This window comes from Odocoileus virginianus, chromosome 9 (assembly GCF_023699985.2).
Source record: "Odocoileus virginianus isolate 20LAN1187 ecotype Illinois chromosome 9, Ovbor_1.2, whole genome shotgun sequence".
Taxonomy (NCBI): Eukaryota; Metazoa; Chordata; class Mammalia; order Artiodactyla; family Cervidae; genus Odocoileus; species Odocoileus virginianus.
In genome coordinates, this window is record NC_069682.1 from 33,663,975 (window position 1) to 33,678,292 (window position 14,318).

The window sequence follows — 14,318 nt, forward strand, 5'->3', positions numbered from 1 at the left end:
ATGATCAATTGGAATTTATCTCAAGGATGCAAGGATAGTTCAATATCTGTAAATCAATCAATGTGACACACCATACTAACAATTTGAAGAATAAAACTGTATCATCTCAATAGGTACAGAAAAAGCTTCTGACAAAATTCATTATCCATTTATGATTAAAACTCCCCCAGAAAGTGGGTATAGAAGGAGCATACCTCAACATGACTAGGGCCATATATGGCAGCCCATTGCTAACATCATTTGTTGCTGTTGTTGTTCAGTCGCCCAGCCATGTCTGACTCTTTGTGACCCCATGGACTGCAGCATGCCCGGCCTCCCTGTCCTGCTAACATCATACTCTATGGTAAAAAGCAGAAACATTTCTTCTAAGATCAGGAACAAACCAAGGATGGCCCACTGTCACCACTCTTATTCAACACAGTATTAAAAGTTCTAGCCATGGCAATCAGAGAAGAAAATGAAACAAAAGGAATCCAATTGGAAAGGAAGAAGTAAAACTGTCACTGTTTGCAGATGACATGATATTAATACCATACAGTGAAAATCTTAAAGACACCATCAAAAAACTACTAGAACTCATCAACAAATTTGGTAAAGTTGCAGGATATAAAATTAATATACAGAAATATGTTGCATTTGTATATACTAGTGACTAATTATCAGAAAGAAAAGTTGAGAAAACAATTTCAGTTACCGTCCCATCATAAACAATAAGATACCTAGGAATAAACCTACCTAAGGAGGTAAAAGGTTTATAAACAAAAAACTATAAAATACTGATGAAAGAAACTGAAGATGACACGAACACATGGAAAAATATACTGTGCTCACGGGTTGGAAAAATTAATATTGTTAAGCTGACTATACTACCCAAGGAAACCTATAGATTCAATGCAATCCCTATAAATATCAATGGCATTTTTCATAGAACTAGAACAAATAATTCTAAAATTTGTACAGACACATAAAAGATCCTGAATCATCAAAACAATTTTAAGAAAGAAGAGCCAAGCTGGAGGTATCACACTCTGATTTCAAATTATACTACAAGGAAAGCTAAAGTAATCAGAACAATGTGGTATACACATAATAAACAATGAGGTCAGCTTGTTCTCCCTCACTCTTCTAAAACAGCTGTCCTTCCCATGGATACACTGTATCTGTTTAAACCAGTGCCACACTGGTAGATGGAGCTTCACAAGTGGTGCAGTGGTAAAGAATCCACCTGCCAATACAGGAGATGCAAGAGACTCAGTTTCAATCCCTGGGTCAGGAACATCCCCTGGAGTAGGAAACGGCAACCTGCTCTAGTATTCTTGCCTGGAGAACTCCATGGACAGAGGAGTCTGCTGGGCTATAGCCCATGGGGTGGAAAGGAGTCAGACATGACTGAGCATATGCACCCCTAGTGTTGCAGGTCAATTACACCTGAAAAACAAACAAGCAAACTCATAGAAAAAGAGATCAGATTTGTGATTACCAGAGGCAGAGGGGTGAGAGGAGGGGAATTAGATGAAGGTGGCTGAAAGATACAAGCTTCCAGTTATGACATATAATTACTAGTAACGTAATGTACAACATGATAAATGTCATTAATACAGCCATAGATTATATATGGAAGTTCTTAAGAGAGTAAACCCTAAGTGTTCACATCGCAAGGGAAAAACCGTTCTCTAGTTTTACAATTTATATCTATCTATATGAGATGACTGAATGTTCACTAAACTTGTGACAATAAGACATTGTGATAATGTATTGTGACAATCATTTTGTGATGTAAGTCAGATTATTATGCTGCACACCTTAAATTTACACAGTGCTGTATGTAAATTATATGTCAGTAACACTGGAAGACAAAAAGATGAACTTAGTGTGTAATGGAGGTTAACAAATGAATAAAGATATGGATGTCCGGGTAGAAAACATAAAGATAACGAGATACAAAGGCCCACCAGTCCCCTTGCCTTAATATGGGCATCCCAGACCCAGGGCAAATTAGCTTTTCTCCCCATCCAGTCCTGTTGCCTTCATTCCCCTGGAAGAGTTCCTCAATGCATCCTTCACAGGCCTCTCTCCATCCTGGACTGTTTCTTAGGGGCCTGACCCACAGTGGTAGGCTATTAATAGCCGTCCTGCTTCTACTCTTGCACCTTAAGACCTAGACTTCTTAGCAACATGAATCAGATCGTGCCACTCTTTCCTTAAAACCCTCCAATAACTTTCATTTGCTCTTCGAATACAATCTGCCTCTTCAGCATGGCTTCAAGGTACTACCTTCTGTGACTGCCCACCTTGCAACCTCTTTTCCTCTTCGCTTACTATGCTCCCTGCCACAGGCCTTACTCCAGGGATTTTGAATAGAGTTTAAAAGACTCCTTTTTTTTTTTTTTTCCCCCAGAACTGGAACTGGACAACCCAGTTCTGTGAACAGAGTTCCTGGCAGGACACCAGTATCAAAAAAAAAAAAAAATACTTATCAAATAAATGAAAGTCTAGGAAGTTAGAATGTACACAGAAAGAGCCATTTCATTTCCAGACCATGGACTTGGTCCATAGTCCATCAGCTGAGGCTGCATTCTTTGATGGCTGGTCTCTGTCTCTAAGCAAAGGTTGGACCTGGGGAATTTGGCCTTTAAAGCTCCATCAGACTTCATGCAAATATCCCACCATCAAAATTCTGTTGAAGTCTGAAAAATTCCATTAACAGGAGATCTTGTCCCCTCATCAGCCTTAACTCCGTTATTGCACAATAGAGTGATTGTACTTTCAGGCTAGATTTGTGAGGTTCCACTGTTGGTCCCTTGGACTGCAAGGAGATACAACCAGTCCATCCTAAAGGAGATCAGTCCTGGGTGTTCACTGGAAGGACTGATGCTGAAACTGAAACTCTAATACTTTGGCCACCTCATGCAAAGAGTTGACACATTGGAAAAGACCCTGATGCTGGGAGGGATTGAGGGCAGGAGGAGAAGGGGACAACAGAGGATGAGATGACTGGATGGCATCACCGACTCGATGGACATGGGTATGAGTAAATTCCGGGAGCTGGTGATGGACAGGGAGGCCTGGTGTGCTGCAGTTCATGGGGTTGCAAAGAGTAGGACACGACTGAGTGAACTGACTGATTGTCAGTCCTTTGCGGATTGAGGTAGACACTCAGGCCAAACTTCTCCTGATTCTGGCCTGTATATGCTCCTGCTGGCTGCCCCACACCAGGGGGCCCCACTCTAACACAGAAGAATGGGCCTCTGGAACCCACTGACTCCTCTGTTTACAGAATGCCGTGTCTGGAACTGTATTCTCCCCTCCCCAATCATATGTGAAGTCCCGTTCCTCAGAATACAAACCTGTAGGAGATAGATTCTTACAGAGGTAATGCGAGTTAAAATGAGTTAATGAGGATGGACCCTAGCCCAACATGATAACTGTCTTTGGAAAAGGGGCCTTTCGCAGAGACAGATGTACAGAGAGGACATCCCAAGACATGAAGATGGCCGTCACAAACCAGGGAGAGAGGCCCAGAACAGATCTTTCCCTCACAGCCTTCAGGAGGAATCAACCCTGCCAACACCTTGATTGTGGACTTTGAGCTCTTAGAGCTGTGAAACAATGTATTTCTGTTTAAGGTCTATGGTACCTTGTTAGGCAGTCCTAGCAAATGCTTACATGGAATCTGTGCCTCAACGTTTACTGTGCGCCGGGGGAGCTGAGCCACCCTGAGCCGGGGTGGATGGTTTCATGGAAAGCTTATTTAGCCAAAAATGTTCCAGCCTTTCTCAGATGCCCACAGCAGACTTTCTCTAAAGTTCCACTGGACAAAACTGGATCATGTTTCAGCTGTAGGCAATGCTGGGAGAGCCCTCTGCTACAGCAAAGACCTGTGCGCCCTCAGTGTTGAAAGCTCTTTTCCATAATACAGCCACTCAGAAACGTCAAACGGGTTTGACCAAGTGTGTCCAGGGAAACGTGGGCCTTACCTGTCTGCTTCCTGGTTCAACAAAGAATGTCAGGTAGCAAGCCATCTTCGGTCAGATGATTCATCAGTTTTGCTCCTTCCGCAGGTCAGTCTGTCTTCCAGCTCTTAGGGATACACACTGGAAGGAAAGAGAAAAGGTCCCTGTTTCATGGTGCTGACTGCAGTGGCAGGAGACAGGCAAAAAGATAAAGAGGAATTAAGTTCTACCGGGAGGCTTCTTTAGGTGGGATGGTGTGTACCCCGAGAAATGGTCAGTTAAGCTGAGAGCTGAAGGTCAGCCAAGTTAGTGCTTCCACGAGGACAGAAAAAAACTGGAAGAAGCCAGCTGGGAATTCTACAAATTTAAATATTGTTAGAAGTTTTTTTTTTTTTTTTTAATCTCAAAGCTAATAAATTCCAATTTGGAATAGGATTAAGCAATGATAGATTCTGACTCCGCATGAATTTGGCCAATGCTCAGATCTTGGTTGGTGCTGATTTGTTCCTACTTTGCACACCAATGTCAACTGTCCAGCATTCTGTAGATCTCTGGCAAGTTTCTACACTGGGCACAATAAATGTGTTCTCATATTCTACAGCTGATTAAAATGCACAAGTGAAATGAAATACCAGAAGAAGCTTCATGCCTCTGAAAGGTGGCACCTCCCCAGCTTGTTGAACTTCGCCAGGTCATGACCCTGCTTCAGCTCTACTGAAGAATGGGTGTAGAATGTGCTCCTGAATGTAATCTTACCACCTTTAAAAAATTTTTTTATTGAGCCCCTTACACTTACTGGCACATAATCTTCCTTTCTGGTGCTTGCAACTCTAGGCTTCCCTGGAAGGGAGGCCCCTTCAGTCAAAAAAGATTCCACTCCTGAGAAGTTTCACAATCTAAAAAAGAGAAGAGCAAATCAAAACCACAATGAGGTACCATTACACGCCAGTCAGGATGGCTGCTATCCAAAAGTCTACAAGCAATAAATGCTGGAGAGGGTGTGGAGAAAAGGGAACCCTCTTACACTGTTGGTGGGAATGCAAATTAGTACAGCCACTATGGAAAACAGTGTGGAGATTTCTTAAAAAGCTGGAAATAGAACTGCCATATGACCCAGCAATCCCACTTCTGGGCATACACACTGAGGAAACCAGATCTGAAAGAGACACGTGCACTCCAATGTTCATCGCAGCACTGTTTATAATAGCCAGGACATGGAAGCAACCTAGATGCCCATCAGCAGACCAATGGATAAGGAAGCTGTGGTACATATACACCATGGAATATTACTCAGCCATTAAAAAGAATTCATTTGAATCAGTTCTAATGAGATGGATGAAACTGGAGTCCATTATACAGAGCAAAGTAAGCCAGAAAGATAAAGACCATTACAGTATACTAACACATATATATGGAATTTAGAAAGATGGTAACGATAACCCTATATGCAAAACAGAAAAAGAGACTCAGATGTATAGAACAGACTTGTGGACTCTGGGAGAAGGCGAGGGTGGGATGTTTCAAGAGAACAGCATCGAAACATGTATATTATCTAGGGTGAAACAGATCACCAGCCCAGGTTGGATACATGAGACAAGTGCTCAGGCCTGGTGCACTGGGAAGACCCAGAGGGATCGGGTGGAGAGGGAGGTGGGAGGGGGGACTGGGATGGGGAATACATGTAAATCCATGGCTAATTCATTTCAATGTATGACAAAAACTACTGTAATGATGTAAAGTAATTAGCCTCCAACTAATAAAAATAAATGGGAAAAAAAGAGAAATAAACAAAAAAAATGATGTAAAGTAATTAGCCTCCAACTAATAAAAATAAATGGAAAAAAAAATTAAAAAAAATAAAAAAGAGAAGAAAAGAACCCAAAGCAAAGGCCACATCAACCTTATTTCTCTGTGTGTCTGCAGAAAGCTGTTTTTGAGTGGCAAAAACATACTACCCTCACACGTGACACCTGACATCCTCAGACCTGCTGGCTTTAACGAAAAACAATCCAGTTCTAGTTCCTGAACATTGTCTCCCTCCCTCCTTCCCTGCCGCCCCCCACCCCCCAACCATCCGGGCTGTCTCCAAACACTCCATCAGCCAAGACAGTACAGTGTTCATTCCTCCCCCTTTTTTTCACCCCAAAAATATTTTCCTTTTTTCCACTCCCTCCCTCTGGTTTTTCAAGGTTGGTCTCCTGTTAGCGGGCTTCTTAGGCGGCTCAGTGGTAAAGAAGCCATCTCCCAATGTAGGAGACATGGTTCAATCCCTGGGTCAGGATGATCCCCTGGAGAAGGAATGGCGACCCACTCCAGTATTCTTGCCTGGGAAATCCCATGGACAGAGGACCTGCAGGCTTAAAGCCCACGGGGTCGCAGAGTCGGACACGACTTACCCGACTAAGACTTAACAGACTAAGACTTAACATCTCCTGATGGTAGTGTCTGCTGGTGGGGTCAAAATCATCTTGGCACAAAGAGGTGAAAGGCATTTAGAAACACGAGGAAATGTCCTCATTTCATTCAAGTTCTACGAACTAGAGTATCCAAGAGCAGTTTCTGCTTTTCCAGTGAATATCCTAGAATTCTAGTTTATTTGCTTTCTGGAGAGAAATATGTGTACCTCCAACATCCTCTAAGAGGCCCTGTGCTATTTTTCAGAACCCAGGAAAGATTTCGGGTACACAGAACTCAAGGAACGCGATGGGACTTCTGTCTAGAAGCCTAGGGGGAAACAAAACGGTGTTTCCAGAGACTATTTTCCATTTGCTTTCGGTTCTACCGTGAAATTGCTGCTAAAACCTCTCACCGTGCGTTAGGGAAGGTGACAGGTTTCCCACCTGGGGGAGCCAGGAGGACACGACTTCGGGGAGCTGGAGAAGAGAGAACGGAGCGCGTTTGTCTCCACGGCGGCGCGGGGCTCGGGGACTGGACGAGGGGCTGGGGCGGGGGCGGGACTCCGGGCTGGACGCGGGACGCGGGGCGCGGGGCGGGACTCGGGGACTGGACGCGGGGCGGGACTCCGGGCTGGACGCGGGACGCGGGGTGCGGGGCGGGACTCGGGGACTGGACGCGGGGCTGGGGTGGGGGCGGGACTTCGGGCTGGACGTGAGCGCGCGCTGGGCGCCGTGTTTACCCGGCGTCCTAGCAACCGGCGGGCGCGCGGGCGGAGTGCGGAGCGCGGGGCGCTGAGCCGGGTGCTGCGGTGAGTGCGACCGGCGGGCCCTGGCGTCTTTGCAGCAGGCCGAGGGGATGGAGGAGTTGAGGAGCCGCGCTCAGCCCTTGCTTCTGTTCCCTCCCGGCTTCCCTTTCTCCCCTCGGACCCGGTATCCGCCCCCTCTGCGTCTCTCCCATCCTGTCCAGCCCCTGCTTCCCCGCGGACACCCCGCTCCTGCCGGGCCTGGGACCTCGGCTCTGCAGTCTCCAGCCCGGACCGCATCCACGTCCCCTTCCCCGGCTGCCGCTCCCGCCGCTCCTGGCCTGCCTTGCCTTCTCCCTCCTCCGTCTCCGCAGCTTTGCCTCCATCTCCGTGCGTCTTCGCTGCCGCTTCTTCTAGCCCGTCTCCGTCCTCCCAGCCCAGGACCGTGGCCTCCCGCGCAAATACTTGACTAGACTTTACTCAGTTCGAGGACCGGCTGGTGCTATCCTTGCGCATCTCCGCATCGGGTCTGTTTGTTTTTATTCAGGGCTCGATTCCTGTCAGCCCCGAAACCAATCTTTTTGCAGGTTTCACCGCCCGGTATCCTCGTTCTCTGGACGCCGGCGCAGGCACTGCTCCTAACCCGCTAGATCCTAGAGTGGACGCTTATAGTCCCTAGTCTCGTAAAGAGTTGAGATTTGCTTCTGCTCAGGTGTTCTAGAAGTTATTCACGAATGGGTTTTATTTTATGAATGATACTGGAGGCTTGCAACGGACCCTTAAAAAGAAAAAAACAAACAGCTGTATCTATTGGATGAGTAGACAATATGAGTGTAAAGTGATTTCTCAGTTTATGGAAACAAACATGCACAAAAACCTTTCCCCTTGTCATTGTTAAGTTTAAAAATCTTGGTTTAACTCAAAATAAGTACTATGTATTCACATATGTTCATTGTAATCATGATTCTCAGGCTCTAAGATCTCATGGGTTGGTGCTGGGTGTAAACGTCCCATCAACCTGTCTTGATAAAAAAAAGTTAGTGTTTAAATTTTTGGAACATTATTGGAATTAGAGGAATAAATGCTGTAGCTTTTGTTCTCTTTGCAAATTAAGAAGTCATTAGAAGTTCCCATACTTAAGAAGAAAAAAAATACAAGACTACCTGTTTTTTCTTTTAAAAACTCAGTTGAGTCTGCAAAGCCTTTTTTTTTTTTTTTTTTAATCTTTTACACCTGGTCTTCTTTTTGCGATTCTGTTCCACTCCCCCCCCACCAATACTAGTCTAATAATATTGTGCTTGTCTTCTGGATAGTCATAGGCTCACTTGTTGTTTATTGACTAAGTCACGTCCAACTCTTTGCAACCCCATGGACTGTAGCCTGCCAGGCTCCTCTGTCCATGGGATTATCCCAGCAAGAATATTGGAGTGCGTTGCCACTCCTGGAGTTCCTTCTCCCGGGGATCTTCCGACCCAGGGATCGAGCCTGCATCTCCTGCTTGGCAGTCAGATTCTTTACCACTGAGCCACCAGGGAAACCCCAGTTTTTTCTTAGGCCTTGTTAAGTCAAACCTGTCCATTGCTGCAGCTCCTGGGTTTATTAGACTCAGAAAAACAATTTGAATAGTGTCAAATATGTTACACACATTCCTAGAAAAATTTATCATGATGAAAAAAAAGAACTTTTTGCGTTTCTTAGCTCCTTTTTAAGTGTCTTGCAGAAAATTAGTTTCTGGTATGTGAACTGCTATAGCCTTATGTAATTTCACAAGTTTAAAAAAAAGGTGCAAGAAGGAAATGATTTAAACAATAACTTTATCAACTGAAACAAATTTACCTTTAGTTTAAAAACAAACAGAACTATCCACCTGAGCCTTTTCATATGAAATAGATCTATCTGCACTTTCTTTCATAGTATTGTGAAACTCTCGAGTGTCACACATAAACATCAGTGCTTGCTTATGTGTTCAGAATGTAGCAATAGAAACTAGAATACTAAAATGAATGCACAGAACAAATTTATATATTTTTGGTATTCATTTTATTTCACTAGCATTTTTACAGATATACATATGTGTGTATATGTATATTATGTGTACGTATGTATATTATGTTGTTCTAAACTTTATCTGATCCAGTACTTCTTATAATATTTTGTAATGCTCACTTTATTCTTCTGAAATCAAAATCATAGTTTTAAATCTCAGTGGTGCTCTAACTGTAAAATAAAAGAAGATAATTGTAATAAAATATCAGCATGCAAATGCTCAGGTAGCCACTATACTAGAATATAATGAAGCCTGGTGTGCTGCAGTCCATAGGGTCACAAAGAGTTGGACACAACTTAGCGACTGAACAACAAAATCAATTAATTACTCCAGTCTTATGTTGAATTGCTGTGTATGCAGTAGCCCCAAATACAGTCGTGTCACAAACTTAAATTGTGTGACTAGAATTTCAATCAATGATATAATTTTGCAAAATGCTGACCTCCTGGTTAATTTCCATATAAAATAAGTATTTACAACCATCCTTTGATTTATATGGTAGTTTCAATTCTGGAAAATTCAAAGCATATTTAAACTGGGAAAAATCCTTTGTGTTAAGTAGCAATGGGTTGTAGGCTTAGGTATGAATTGTCTGAAATTGGTTACGTGCTAAATGTTGGAGTTTGCATCACGGTTCTTTCTTCTAGGGGAACCGTCCTGCACACGGCAGGACATCTGGCATTCTTGGTCTTCATCACTAAGTGCTCACAATGTCCCCTTTCTATTGTTTTGATAATAAAACATCTGTACAATACTTCTTCACTGCTGCTCAGCAGCCAATACTGCCCAGTCGAGGATCTCTGATCTAGATATCCCTGTCACTGGATTTGAAGATATAACAACAGGATGAAAAGTAAAATCTCCAAACCATTTCTATAGAATCTTGGTTCTGAGCTTTTGTAATAATTATGGGAAATGGGAAGCTAATTATATTTTTTTATTTAACTTTTAAACCATTCTTCTATTCCAGGTGAAAGGTTTTAACGATCAGTGTTAATTGCAAATGAGAAAATAAACAATTATCTGATTATCTGAAAAAAAAAGACAAAGTTCCATAATATAGTAATATCAGGGCTTATTAACTTGACTCTTATTTAAGTGTGCAGATAATGTTATCTTTTCAGATATCTCTTTTAAAGGCTAATTTCTATTTATCAAAAATGAAATTTATTTAGATTTATGTTTTACACATTTTAATGCTAGAGTCATCTGATAATCAACTTAGATAAACAGGCTAAAAAGATTCTCATTCATGCTTATACTTGCTCTTAAGTAAGTTATGAATTATGATAAAATATTCTGGGCAGGATATATACAGGGAGTATGGAATTTGAATTACTCAAATATTTTGATTAATACGTCAATATGTGCCTTACCAATTTTCAGAAAGAAATTAAAATTCTATTTTATTTAATGTTCTTATTCTATTTCTTATGAATTCTGAGGGCATTTGGGGAACGTTCATCAGCCATCATTGCACAGATACAGATGTATGTTACAACAAAGAATAACAGAATTCAGTTTAATAGCATAATTCTAAACAACGTGTGATCCAACTCAAAAGAGCATCTCTCAATTGCTGGCCCCAGCAGAGTTGCAAACCAGAAGCCGTGCCTCCTCCGATTCTTTTTTTTCTGCTCTTGGACTTTTCTGTTTCCATTTTCTGACCGGAATTCTCTGTCTTAGGCTGAAAATGAGAAAGAAGTTATTCATTCCAGGGCAGGCAGATATTGGAAAATCCTTATGTACTTGGGTCAGTTTTACTTAGAGCTGGTTCAGGGAACATTAACTGTTTTATTGACTTGAAGAGCGATTGGATAATTTTTTAAAAAATCCGTCTCTAAGATGAACAAGCAGAATGCGGGTTGGGTAAGTGCTAGCTTAAAATCTTGAAAATGAGAAATGTTCTTCTAGGAAGATGGATGCTATTGTCTCTCTCTCTGCTTGATTGCAGTGTGTGTGCTGAGCTCAGGTTTGAGCATCGTGGGATCCCATGGGCGTGGCACTGACCAGGTCTGCGCAGTGGACTGCTGCGGGGCATGGGGCCAAGACCCTGGAAGTTACTCCTCTCAATGAGGCTATAGTGAAGGAAATCATGATGTTTGTGGAGAGTTTTATCTATAAATATCCCCAAGAGGCAAACTATGTTTTTGTAGAACCGCTGGAATGGAAAACAAATTTGGACCCCTCAGCATTTGGATCAGGCTATGCTGTCAGGTAAGCCAATGAATTGCTTCTAGAGTTTAATGTCTTCAGTTGCATGTTTTTTATTGATTGGTTGTAGGTTTAAGGCAAATCGCTTAACCTGTGTGAATCACAGAAATCTCAGAAACCTGGAGGGATTTGGGTGAAATCTGAGGATGTATAGTTTGGCCAATACACTAGCTAATTTTTACATTTGAACTTTCTTTTGATAGGGAATATGTTTCCAGGTCACTGTACTCTCCAGCATTTGCTGTTGCTTTGTGACTGATCTTTCCACTCACACGACCTGCCAGATGCCACCAGGCATTGGTTTCATGACCTGAGATAAAGACAAAACCCTTTCTGGTATTTAAATCTGTAAAATCTGTGGGGCAACAAAGGGAGAAATGTACATTTTGCTTAAAATAAGGAAAAGACTTCTTAACAATTAGCATTGTCCTTAAATGAGAACCTTCCAAATCTGAGATTAAAAAAAAAATCCTACCTCCACCTCAAACAGCAGGCTAGCAATTTATGTCTTTTGATTATAGCTAAATATATATTTTATATAAATTACATAAGCTTATATAAATATAATTATACTTGTATAAAATATATTCTGTAAATATACATTGTAGATGATAAATATATGTAAATTCATATATTCTTTTTTTTTTTTGGTCAACTTCAGTTTATGTGTCACTTTAGGCATTCTGATCCTCTTCTTTTGTTCCTCTTTAGTTTTGCATATGAACTTTTAAAGTCTGATCTTATGAAAAACAGTTCTCTAGCCAAAGTTTGCTATACATGCCTTTTCCATTTGGGATTATTTTTGAGCATAAACTCAGAATTTAATTTTTAGAGCTGTAAAATCATTCTTTTTTTAAAAAGTCTTTATTGAATTTGTTACCATATTACTTCTGTTTTATGTTTTGGGTTTTTGGCCCCGAGGCATGTGGGATTTTAACTCTCTGATTAGGAATCAAACCTGCACCCCTTAACTGGAAGTCTTAAATCACTGGACCACCAGGGAAGTCCCTGGAAAATCATTCTTGAACTGTGTTTCAAGGGCGCTTTGGTTCTGATATCATGGTCTATTTTCTCTCTGAATTTTCATAAATCTTTTTTTTAAATTATATTTTATGTTTCACTGTGCTAATGGTCACTTTCTCCCAAAGTATTTCATTTCTCTCACCTAAGTTCAGTGTAGCATCGTGCATTATTTTTTTTTTTAATTTTTGAAAGATGAACTGACCTGAAAAATCAATTAAAAACATAGGAACTACTTAGTACAACCATGGATTTTAAAGTACATGTCAGAAGAGATCATGATTATTGTTGCAACTTGCCTCGGTACTTATTGTGTATTCCAAATACAGATGATCACATCTGTGACCTAGTAAGGGGGGGCTGACATTTACATGTTATTGTTGTTCAGTTGTCCAGTCCTGTCTGACTCTTTGCAACCCCATGGACTGCAGCATGCCAGGCCTCCCTGTCCCTCACCATCTCCCTGAGTTTGCCCAAGTTCATGTTCATTGCATCAGTGATGCTGTCCAGCCATCTCCTCCTCTGATGTCTTCTTCTCCTTTTGCCCCCAATCTTTCCCAGCATCAGAGCCTTTGTCAATGAGTTTGCAATAGATGACCAAAATTACTGGAGTTTCAGCTTCAGCATCGGTCCTTCCAGTGAATATTCAGGGTCCATCTCCATTAAGATTGACTGGTTTGATCTCCTTACTGTCCAAAGGACTTTCAGTACTCTTCTCCAGCCCTGCTGTTCAAAGGCATCCATTCTTTGGCATTCTGCCTTTTTTACGGTCCAGCTCTCACAACTATATGTGGCCACTGGGAAGACCATAGCCTTGACTATACGGACCTTTGTGGGCAGAGTAATGTCACTGCTTTCCAACACACTGTCTAAGTTTGTCATTGCTTTCCTGCCATTTTGACATTCACATAATGCATCCCTATATCTCTATCCCCATCCTAATGCATCTCTATATCTCTATCCCCATCCAGTTTCTTTTTGCTTTATTTCTATTTTTGTATCTCTCCATGCAGCCTCTAGATGCAGTATTCCCTCAAGCAGGATGTTTGGACATTTTGACACCATGTATGTTTTGAACCGACTACTCCTTTGTTGTGTTCCTTCTGTCAAGTTACCATGCAGCTTTTCCATGGGCTGGTTTTTCTATTTGTCATTCCTGTTTCTGACCTTGGTCAATGATCTCTTTGATGATAGCAGAAATGAGAGGGGTGTGATAGTAGCAGTTGCTGCATAGGGTGGAAACTATTCCTGTGTGTCTTGATGGAAACCAGTCTTCTTTGACTGACCCAAAGAATACAAATGATATAGCTGAAATTTTGGTTTCCATCGTCATTTTGTCACTAAGTCATGTCTGACTCTTGCGACCCCATGGACTGTAGCCCACCAGGCTCCTCTGTCCATGGGATTCTCCAGCCAGTAACACTGGACTGAGTTGCCATTTCCTTCTCCAGGGGATCTTTTAGACCCAGGAATTGAACCTGGGTCTCCTGCGTTGCAGGCTTTACTGACTGAACTCCGAGGGAATGAAGGAGAATACCAAATGCTCTCACATCCAGGTCCTGACCCACCCTGTGCTCTATCCCCTAAACCAAAGAACCTTCAGCACCCAAAGTCATGTGGTATTTGGTCCATCCAGCAGCACATCACATGATGTAAACCAGAGGTGCCCTCAATGACAAGAAGAATGTATAGTTAAACAGTCCCTCTTCTTCTTTCTTTGCTCTTTGGTTCATATGCACTCTTTTGCTTAGCTGCAGGGCCTTAGAACACATTTATTCATTTATTTTAAGTGGAGGAAGCCCCCTAGTCAAGATTCTTATCTGTAAGACCATGTGGATACCCAAGTCATCATGAGGATTTAAGCCTGGAGTTTCCGGACATGTTTCTACCAAATAGTAATATCCTTGTATGCTTCAGAACAAAGGGAGATTCTTCTTGGGGCTAT

At 42.0% G+C, this 14,318-nt stretch overlaps 1 protein-coding gene and 1 long non-coding RNA gene across 5 annotated transcripts in view; one reads left to right on the forward strand and one right to left on the reverse strand.

Moving 5' to 3' along the window:
* LOC139036615 (uncharacterized) overlaps positions 1–6,894 on the reverse strand; it is a 64,935-nt gene extending 58,041 nt beyond the window's left edge. For both annotated transcript variants that reach the window (XR_011489437.1, XR_011489436.1), the window contains exons 1-3: positions 6,794–6,894; positions 4,750–4,849; positions 3,978–4,094 (exon numbers count right to left, since the gene is read on the reverse strand). This is a non-coding gene — a long non-coding RNA (uncharacterized lncRNA). The remainder of the gene's footprint in view (positions 1–3,977; positions 4,095–4,749; positions 4,850–6,793) is intronic.
* Positions 6,895–7,132: 238 nt separating this feature from the next.
* The window catches only part of ODAD2 (outer dynein arm docking complex subunit 2), a 148,674-nt gene continuing 141,488 nt past the window's right edge, over positions 7,133–14,318 (forward strand). For all 3 annotated transcript variants that reach the window (XM_020895735.2, XM_070472174.1, XM_020895736.2), the window contains exons 1-2: positions 7,133–7,158; positions 11,094–11,356. In XM_020895735.2, the coding sequence (XP_020751394.2) occupies positions 11,133–11,356 (224 nt within the window). In that variant the 5' untranslated portion in view covers positions 7,133–7,158; positions 11,094–11,132. The remainder of the gene's footprint in view (positions 7,159–11,093; positions 11,357–14,318) is intronic.